Source organism: Mastomys coucha, unplaced genomic scaffold, assembly GCF_008632895.1.
Source record: "Mastomys coucha isolate ucsf_1 unplaced genomic scaffold, UCSF_Mcou_1 pScaffold17, whole genome shotgun sequence".
Lineage (NCBI taxonomy): Eukaryota > Metazoa > Chordata > Mammalia > Rodentia > Muridae > Mastomys > Mastomys coucha.
In genome coordinates, this window is record NW_022196899.1 from 5,168,301 (window position 1) to 5,179,033 (window position 10,733).

At 47.5% G+C, this 10,733-nt stretch overlaps 1 protein-coding gene across 1 annotated transcript in view; it reads right to left on the reverse strand.

The window, feature by feature from the left end:
* Window positions 1–10,733, reverse strand: part of Znf704 (zinc finger protein 704) — a 215,207-nt gene that overhangs the window by 56,677 nt on the left and 147,797 nt on the right. The window contains exons 3-4 of the mRNA XM_031376332.1: window positions 5,726–5,829; window positions 1,881–2,107 (exon numbers count right to left, since the gene is read on the reverse strand). Of these exons, the coding sequence (XP_031232192.1) occupies window positions 1,881–2,107; window positions 5,726–5,829 (331 nt within the window). The remainder of the gene's footprint in view (window positions 1–1,880; window positions 2,108–5,725; window positions 5,830–10,733) is intronic.

Genomic DNA, 10,733 nt, shown 5'->3' on the forward strand with positions numbered 1-10,733 from the left:
TTTTTTGCTATCCAAAGTAAGTTTAAATACAAATGTCCAAGGCCGCGCAACACAGTGGCCATCAGTTCCTTCATCGCTGTGGGAAGGCGGAGTCTAGAAGAAAACACCTAGTTCTAACTGACCCATTTGTGTCTACACCTAGCATTTTGTGAATGAAGCCTATGGTCTTCAAATAAGGGCTGTGTGTGTGTGTGTGTGTGTGTGTGTGTGTGTGTGTGTGTGTTTGCGTGCACCATAGTGTACATCTGGAGGTCAGAGGACATCCTGGGTGTCGGTCCTTGCCTACCGTCATGTTTGAGACATCAGGACCTCTTGTTAGTTGCTGTAGAGGTCAGAGTATTTGGCCTGTGAGGCTGGAGATTCTCCTGTCTCCATCATAGAAGCACTGGGATTATGGAAGTACACGCCTGTGTCCTTCTTCTAAGGGTTCTGATGACCTGAACTCTAGGCCACAGGCTGTGTGCCAAGTCCTCTACCCATGCGGTAGCGAGGCTCCCACTCTTTCTCTCCTCTGGTGATGCAACTGTTTGCTAATTTTGCACTAGAGGGCCCCTGCTCTGTGAGATCTTGTCACAACACTGACCACACTCATGAGTCAGGACTGCTTGTTTAACATACCCGGGGAATGGCAGGCTAAATGAGAGTTCAGCTCCACACTGCTGTCTACCCTCTCTGCGGCTATCTGCAGCTATCCATGGGTCCAAGTGCTAGCTCCCCTTGACTCATGGAGTGAGTCCCAGCCTCTTGCAGAGTGCCCTCACATAAAATGGACTCTTCAGGACCCTGCTCCCGGGAATGACAGGGTGCTGCACAAAGACCATCCTTTCTGGTAAAGATGGCCCTATCCTTGGGGCACACCCAGAAAGAGCCACGGTAGTGCCGCCACGTCTGTTTTCGTCTCCAAACACATTCAGGGAAGGACAAGGGTTGACTGCATCCTCAAGGCTGCGGTTCACCTTGCTAATGAGTAATACTTAAGAATGATGACACCCATATAAAATTTAAAAAGCAGCATAAAAAAATATCACAGTTTCGCATAACTTTCAAACAATGCTAAAATGGCGTCTAGATTGGTAGCAGTGCTGCAGTTGATGAAATGAAAATGCTTCTATAAAACAGAGGGTGATGGTCAGCGAGGACGGCGTAAGTGGGTAAGGACGCTTGCTGCCAGCACTGAGTTCAACACCCAGAACCCACACGGGAAAAGAGACACCGACGCTGACAAACTGTTGTCTAACCTGTAAACACACAACACCCAGCACAAATAAATAAATGTTAAAAAATCAAGACCCAGAATATGGTGATAGTAAATGGAATATTCCTGAAGAGAATGAAGAGAGGATGTAGGTTTGGATGGCAGCTCTGGTGGACTGCAGGGCCATGGAACAAATGTATCCTGGGACCTCGGTCTCTACAGAGCTCTGCTGTGAGAACCGACACATGTATAGTCCGTCAGTCTAATGAGCTCTACTCTATTAGATTGAGCTCTTCTTTACATTTTTGTCTGGTAAACATAGTTTTGGGGATGAAGTAGACATGTTTACGTCTCAACTTTTATGTATCTTTCCTATCTAGCTGTATAAAAATGAACAAACCCTTTTGGGCTCACAGAAGCAGAAAAGACAACAATACTATGTATTAAGAGCACACACCCATAGGAAACCTCAGTCCAGTCTTTGAGCTTCCAAAAGAGGTAAGAGTGTTAGACAACGTCCACACAGATGGAGCACACACGCCTCATGGGGCATAGACGTGGGGGCTTCGGCATGTTTGTCTCTCACTGGGGGAAATCTGCAATGTGAGAGACCACTAAGGCCAGGCATGGGGTGAGACTGCATGCCAGGACCTTGGGTGCACAACACAGTGCATGGCCCACTTACCTTTCTCTTCCTGGGAATGGGCTCATCGAAGAGCAGGTTGCTGGCATCCGCCTCGTCAATGCCATCGTCAGGTGGAGCGGGGCTACGGAAGGGCTTGAAGCTGTCAGCGGACAGGGGTGGAGAGGGCGTGGATGGGTTGGACTGGTCACTCGGAGCACTCCAGCTCCAGTAGCCACTGCTGCTGCTGCTGGATGGCGCACCTTCCTTCCAGGACCCGCTGAGACTCTCTGCGAGCACAGGGGGACAGCAAGTGAGACCCTCTGAGGAAGGGGTTCTGTCTTCACCCACCCCAGGCACAGGGTTCTTTCTAAGCAGCTGTTCTAGCCACACTGCATGCCACACGCTGTCTGCTCTCAGTGAGCGTTCTCATGCGCAGCTCCTTCCTTGGAATTGGTGGAGATTATACAAGAACAAGAAAATAATTGTTAGCTCTTGCTCACCAACTGTGGCACCTCTGGCTTGCCCCAATGCTTCTGAGTGGGAGATTGCCCGTGGGAGCTTCCCAAACTATCTGGCCACCACCCCGCATCTCCCCATTCCAACTCTACCGTTTAAAAAGGGTATTACTCATATGGCTATGGTTCTTGGGAAATATATATAAGAAATCAGACGGAGATTCTGTGAGAAATGGTAATTTCTAGATAGCCATCTAGAGCAAGTTCACACTAGAGATTAAAACAAAAACAGGGCCTTCTATTCTGACTGCTTTTATATCCCTTTAACTTAATTTTCAAAGTCAGTATACAGGGCTTTGTGATGGCATTTTCATATACCAGGGTCATGACCCCTCACTCTAATTCCCCCTTTCCCTCTGGCCCCCAATTACGAGTTTCCTCCTTCACACTTATCAGTCCCATTTCTGTTTACAGGCCCTGAGTTCCAGTCCCCCCCACACCCCATGCCTTAAGGAGCTTGTCTGCAGTTTCAAGCACGGTTGCACCCGTCATTCAGGGGAAAGAGTATACCCATTTGACACTGGCACAGGAAGTTCATCTGTCTGCTCTCTACCTAGGAAATGACCCTGGCTGGCCAAGGCTAGAACCTGGTCTGATAGTGGCCCTTGCAGAGCATGTAGGTCCTCCACTGAGAACATCCTCTTATCTCTGTGGCCGAGCTGGCTGGCATCAGAGTTTACTGGCAATGCCTACTGACCAGATTGGTGCCCGACCGAACTATTGGGAGTCTGATGCAAAGATTTCTTCCTGTTAATGTCAGAGGAGGGGGGGCTTTAATCACTGTAGATTTACTTTATCTTTCAAGATGCCTAAACTTAATTAACATTTATATAACCTCTACTTTCTTTCTGGATAGTTTCTCTTCCATATTTATGTGCATTGTGAATATATTAAAACTAATTATGAGGGAGGAGGAGGAAAAAAATCCCAAAATGCCTCATTAAAAAATACTATTAATGTCTGTGTAATTACTAATGCAGCAAAGATGACTAGTAGACTAGCATTTCTGGGAAATCATGACCCTTACCTAATTAATTATAGATTTCCAGCCAATTTCTCAACTACACAAAGCAAAACATTGAGTCAAAGTCACTAAGTTTGGAGCTAAAGTTCTGCAGAGGCTGCCATTTCGCAGTCGTAAGCTTCTGCCAGAATTAAATGGTGGTCATTTATGCACACCTGTACCTTGCTAGTGTCACAAAGTGACTTTGCACCTCCTTCCTGCAGACTGATGGGAGAGATAGATGGATGGGGTGACCTCCTAAAATGAGCATGAGGCGTGAAAAACCAGTGGCTTCCTCACATACCTTACCACACACTTGTACAATAAAATCAAGGTGACAGTGTTGGAAACACGTGCTGACACATCACAACGAAGCAGCTGGATTGCTTTTGAAAACTAGCAATTCTTACAGTACACTACACCAGTGCGTTGGCTTACCAGCTTGTGAATTCCTTCTTCACTCTTTAGCTGGTTAAGCCAAAGTAATACAGAAATGACCATTTCAGTGTGTCCCTTAGGCTACAGCAACCCCTTATGTTAAGTGAGTAGGAGCCAAAGATGCAGATGGGCCCAGTTGGACTCTCACCTATTGCAGAGCTACTCCTAGTGGAACAACCCTTCTCGGGCAGGCGCAGGAATAGATCACACAACAGGTTCCCCAAACTCACTGATACACCATAATTCTGGAGAACGACTATCCCCACAAACTAATGAATTTGTTATTAGAAATTGCTTCCTTTGCTTTAAAATTTACTTCCTTTTGCAAACCAATGGAAGACATCAAATTTAGCAGTTAAGTGGTTATTTTTTTAAAGTCTTTATTTATATATTTATTTATTTGTTTATTTTGAGGCAGAGTCTCTGTGTAGGCTAACTTATTTATCACCTACCCATCCACCCATCCATCCACCCATCTATCTATCTATAGGCAGGGTCTCTGTGTAGGCCAGGTTGGTCTCATCAATTCACAGAGACCCACCCGCCTCTGCCCTTCAGTATTGAGATTAGAAGTGTTTACCATCATGCTTAGGTAAATAGTTGTTTGTTAGTTTTTTAAACCACAAATGAGCACTGACATACTCTTGTATGTATTTCTAACAGAAATTTGCAATTGAAGAATCAAAAGGTTTACTTTAATTTTAAACTTTAAGTACAAGGTAACAATGGAAATGTTCTCAATAAAAAAAAAGAATTGCATGGTAAAAATCATGATTAATTTTAAAATATCTTTTTCCCTCTAAGTATTTGAACTCCTTCCTAGAATGGTTTGGGGGCTACTCCAGTTTTTCCTCCAGCCATGCTGCCTAGATGAGAAAGGCAAATCTGGGTATTTGTCAAGATGTTCCCAAAGGCCACTAAGCAAGAATGGCCATTTCATCTCAATGCACGTGCTTATGCAGTATATACAGGTTCATCAGTGTATGTCTGTATTTAAATGCACATATTTACACATATACATGTGTGCATGCTGCCCGTTCTCCTAACCCCACCTCTCCACTGCCTGCGTGGATCGCTTTGGAAGTTCTCTCACAGTTGCAGAGTACAGACTTCTAGCCAGGCATACAGGACCTGTCATGATAAAGTGCCTTGTATCAGCCGTCCAACTCCATCTCCCACTGTGTGCTTCCTGATTTATCATGCACAGTAAACGAAGCATGATTAGAAAGGCAGACCTGGAATGAAGAAGACAGGAACTGGAAATGTGGTTCTGCCTTTCTAAGTCAAGCCGTGCAAGCTTGGCTTACTTCTCTGCAAAGCAGCGATAACGGTATCCCAAATACGATGACACAGAGCGAGCAGCCCAGACGGCCAGTCAGTGCTCAGTCAATGTGCTACTAGCTATTAACGAGCCCGTGGCTGACAGTCTTTCTCCCAGGAGACTCCCTCTCTAGGTGTATGGCCACTATTTATATTCTTCTGATGCTATATTCAATTCCTCCAGGTGGTATCTGATAAGTAGACAGTGAGTTCGGGAATGGACCCAGGAATTCTCTTTGGTTATGAAGTGTGTGGTAATGCTTCGACAAACTACTCAACCTTCAGTGTGCTCGCTAGTCCAATTATAAGGAAATGATGCTAGGAAAACAAGATTGTTAGACCATTCTCCAGTTACCTGAGGAAAAAGGCACATAAGCACTGCGCAGACACATCCTGAAACAGAGTAAACAAGCAGTGGAACTCGGGATCTGTGAGCTGCCTAGGTGAGCACATCAGAATCCCGGGGTGTTTGGGAGAGTGGGATGGGGAGGCTGATGGCCCTGGGTCTCCTTCCCACATACTCCTCCATTTGAAACCAATTGTTTATTGGGAGGAACGAGATGCCTAGGAGAGAGAGGCCTTGCTCTTGGTTAATGGGCACATTCCCAAGGTCCATACTCCAAACTTACCATTAGGCCGCACAGGAGGGCTTCGGACCAAAGGGCTGGTTGACAAGCTGGTCAATACCATGGCTGCAGTCACCTTGTCCATGTCCACTTCCTCTGAAGATTTTCTGTAAAACAGGAAGAAGTGCTGTCTGTCTGGGCTCACTCTGTCGACGGTGGACAAGCAAGCCACTACAAGCTGTCACATTGACTGTCTAATGAATCCAACGTTCTGCCAGTTGACTTACGGATAAGAGGCCACGAGATCCAACTGAAGCCATTTGCACTAGGAAGAAGAGGGCACCTTTATTCACTGTTCATCCAACAGCTACCTACTGAGTGTGCTGGTGAGCCAGAAAGATGCTGCTGCGGGGACCGGTGATGCTGAATAAGACAGGCGCACCAACAGGAGCAGTGGCAAGCACTATGAAGGGCATCTGCAGTGGATACCACAGGGCCTACGAGTCTTTGAGGAGTGACTTCCAAGGTGATGTGAAAGTAGGGAGGACTGGGTCCTGGGAATGGAGAGAAGTTTCCTTCTACAGTAGTGGTAGCCTGAGGTATGCTAGAGAGAGGAGAGGTGCAGAGCTGGGTCCACTGGGCCCTGTGCCAATGGAAGGCTTCCCCTTCACTCTGCACGGAGACGAGAGTCCCTGAACACTTTCAACAGCCGATGCACATGATGCACATGATGCACATGATGCAGTACTTGCAGATAAAGCTGAGTTAGCATCATGCAGGATGGAGTTTAGGAAAGGCAGAAGAGAGAGGTGGCGAGACCACTGAGAGTGGGGTGGTCATAATGTGGGGCTGGTGGGGAGAAGTGCTATCTGGATGGCTCTGGCGTCAGCACGAGAGCTCCCAAGAGCCTCCACGGACAGGACAGCGATGAGACAGGAAAAGCAACCAGAGGTGTTTAAACCCGAGAGTTCCCCGCTGCCCTTTACGCTGCGTGTGCATGTGTGCGTGCTGTGTGTACATGTGTGTGTGTGTGAATGTTTATGGAAGTGGGTGAGTAGAGGGGCTGGCTGTGTGCATGCATGGAGAGTTCCCAGGCTGATGCTGGGCATCTTCCTGGATGATGCTTCTACCTAATTAACTGAGGCAGGGTGGTGCCAGCCAGCTTGCTCAGGATTGCCTAACTGTACCTTTGGAGGCTGGAGTCACAGGTGAGCATCTGACCACTGGGTTTCTAGGGCTCTAGCTCTCACCACTGAGCCATCTCCTCAGCTCTGAGCTCTGACACTCTCACCACCGAGCATCTCCTCAGCTCTGAGCTCTGACACTCTCACCACTGAGCCATCTCCTCAGCTCTGAGCTCTGACATTCTCACCACTAACCCATCTCCTCAGCTCTGAGCTCTGGGGCTCTCACCACTGACCCATCTCCTCAGCTCTGAGCTCTGGGGCTCTCACCACTGAGCCATCTCCTCAGGTCTGAGCTCTGGGGCTCTCACCACTGAGCCATCTCCTCAGCTCTGAGCTCTGGGGCTCTCACCACTGAGCCATCTCCTCAGCTCTGAGCTCTGGGGTGCTCACCACTGAGCCATCTCCTCAGCTCTGAGCTCTGACACTCTAACCACAGAGCCATCTCCTCAGCTCTGAGCTCTGACACTCTCACGACTGAGCCATCTCCTCAGGTCTGAGCTCTGGGGCGCTCACCACTGAGTCATTTCCTCAGCTCTGAGCTCTGACACTCTCATCACTGAGCCATCTCCTCAGCTCTGAGCTCTGACACTCTCACCATGGAGCCATCTCCTCAGCTCTGAGCTCTGACACTAACCATGGAGCCATCTATCTCCTCAGCTCTGAGCTCTGACACTAACCACTGAGCCATCTCCTCAGCTCTGAGCTCTGACACTCTAATCACGGAGCCATCTCCTCAGCTCTCACGCTTGGTTCTCACTTTACTTTCCACATCCTCAAGGACAGTGGGGCATGGGAACCGCTATGATTACTGAGACGAGAAGGCTACTCCCCTTTAATTCTGGCCAGTTAACCATGAATGTGTAAGGTAGCCATCACGGTGACGAGAGTCAGCTTGTGTAAGATTATTTCTAGGGAGAAGATAAAAATCTGAGAGGCAAAAATTTATGTAGTACACCAACATAAAATAAACGACACTCCCTCCCGGGAGATGAACATCTTCCAATTAGGGAACAGTCGAAGAAGCACAGCAGAGGATTAATAAGCCATATCTGCAGATGGATTGTCACATTGACAAATGTGGCTTCTCTTCACAGGCGTGCTGAGGAAGGCCTAATGGTTCTTCACTTGCACGGGATGGGGTGTTTACCTGAGATGGTTAATCTCATCTTCTAGACGGGATTTAGAATCTTTACGGTGACAAGCCTCTATGCCTGCCTCAGAGGAAATTACTACGTTAGGTGAACTGAGGTAAAGGCCTACCTTAAATGTGGACTGAGACACTCTATGGCTTCGAGGGTGGATTTAACCAAAAGAAGCAAGCTTGCTGAGCATAACCGTTTATCGTTTCCGCTTCCCGCTCCAGACGCGATGGGACCATTGTCTTAAGCTCCCCTGCACGACTGCTCTGCACTTACGGCTGTACTCTTAAACCAGGACCAACATAAACGCTCCTCTTGGCTGTTTTCCTCAGGTACTTTTGTCATAGCAACAATTTACAAGCAACTAGCACATTGTTAATAGTTTCATCATGAAGTCACAGAAAATAAGTCTGACTTTCCGATATCTACAATGATACTAAATTATGTGTATTATAGTTCTTTCAATCCAAGGTACCAGAAGATGGAAACCTTGGAAATATTCCTCTGAAATTCTCCTCCAAGTACCTATGTGCTTATTTCCTAAATGTTCCATCAAGAGGTAAATTATTTCTTTCAGTGCCTGGCAAATAAAAATACTTCTATAAGCAAGCAGGAGCCGGGACCATAAAATTGCTTCGGTGGAAACTTACAAGACAATGGCACAAGCACAGAGGCAGAAAACCCTGCATACACGCTCAGCGGTGGCTGCATGCGCTTTATGTTAACCACGGTGTACAGGATCCCACAGCCAGCAAAAGGTGATGATGGTTTCCTACAGAGAAGCAGCCCCAGGGAAGGAGGGCGAGGCACCTTCACGCTCCCGCCACCCTGAGTGTTGGGCAGGCTCAGATTCGCTATGCAGTCATGATTCCAGAGGGTAGGAATAAGGAGAAAGGGGGTTTTTAGAGCCTCAAAGGTCTTCCTCCGTACCCCAGGATTAGTCAGTTTGGAGACAGCCATGGTGCTTGACTGGTCTGCCGCTGTGGTGGAACCACACATGCTGCCACATGTCCTGACCAGGCCTTGACCTTGCAGAGCCAGTCCATCGGCAGGGACCTGCTGACGGGAGACAGAAGCTGCCAGGCTTTTGTGTCAGGTCAAGAGGCTGAGGAAGGAGCTAGCCACCCTGGATATCTATTTAGCCGTGGCCTCTCTCCCTTACCTGTCTGCCTACTGAGTCTAGTTTCTGGTCTCTCAAAATCGTGAGACAAAATGGACTCATGTGGTTTCTGTCGGGTACCTGATCATAGCAATGAGAAAACACACAATCAGTTCATCAATCAAAAAAGTTCTAAAACCAGGACCAGAGGAGCAGGCGCCTGGTACCTCACGGCCATGCTGGAGGATGGGAAGGTGTCATATCACTCCTCCGGTTCCCAGCAATACTTGTTAGACATCTGTCCACATTGATCTGGGTTTCAGAGTCCCTTCCCACTAATTCTCCTTGCATCATTCTCAGAGGTGTTCGTTTGTTTGTATGTTTAAACGTAAGGTAAACGTTTTGTTTTAGAGGTCTAGCTGGCAATTCAGATAGTCAACGGCTCTTATGGAAGGCCACGTGTCCTAGTCGAGCACATGCCACACCACAGTTATAGACCAGGTCGGTGAGGTCCAAGCTGGAAGCTTCTTTCATGCCAGCTAGCTCCCCAGTGTGCTGGAAGGTGCCAGGGAGGCTGCCAAGGGAGAGCTGTCAGCAGCCTTACCCCTGTGCAGATTGAAATCTACACTGCTGACTGGCAGGGCAGTATGTGCCCACAAGTACAGTACAGGATTACAAAGTCTTACGGGAGCTCTCCACTGGAAGGACTTCACATCTGGTACTGCGAACCTGGCTGAAATCCTGAGGCTGAGGAGGTCAGAGGCACCGGTGGGGAGGCGACAGCTACTGCTCCTGAGCAACTGAGCTGACAGTCTGACACTATCTCTGACGTCCATAGACACTGCCCCTGCCAGCACCCTTGGTGGTGGACAGCAGGAACTGTCTCTACAGTCTCTACTGACCAGGCAGAGGGCTGGAAATGAGTGACCGTCGAATGCTCAGTCACAAATGGGACATCTCTGTCACTGCCTGCATGGCTTGGAGAATACTGTGGAAAGAGAAGACGAGAGCTCGCGAATCGATGAGGTGTGGTAGGCTCACCCCCTCCAAGGATCCAACAGTTGGCGGAAGAGACTCTTCCCTTGTGTTAAACCATTGGTAGGATACTCACGCTCCTGTCAATAACCTCCCGCTCATGTCTCTTAAGTTCCCCCAATGATTGCCTTACCAAAATAAATACATACGTAAGTTTTAAATCTAGAAAACGACAATGAAGACATTAAAGCAGAAGTGGAACTTTCTGGGAAGGACGCATCGAGGAGAGGGGGATGGAGAAGGCAGGGTGGTATAAACATGCTCCAAATATATTATATACATGTATGAAAATGTTATGATGAAATTTGTTATTCTGTGTAACTACGAAGTGCTAATAAAACATTAAAAATAAAAAAAACCAAAAGCTGGTTTATGTGGATTTTAAAGCGAAAAATAATAGAGAGCATACCACTATAAACTATGAACTTATTTTACACATCACTTTAAACTATGCATTTATTTTTTACATTACCAAAACTACTAGTACACTGCAAGGTAATTACTGATCCTCATAGAGCAGATTTCTCATGAGGAGGAAGAGGGAGAGGAGGAGGAGGGAGAGGAGGAGGAGGAGGGAGAGGAGGGAGAGGAGGGAGAGGAGGGAGAGGAGG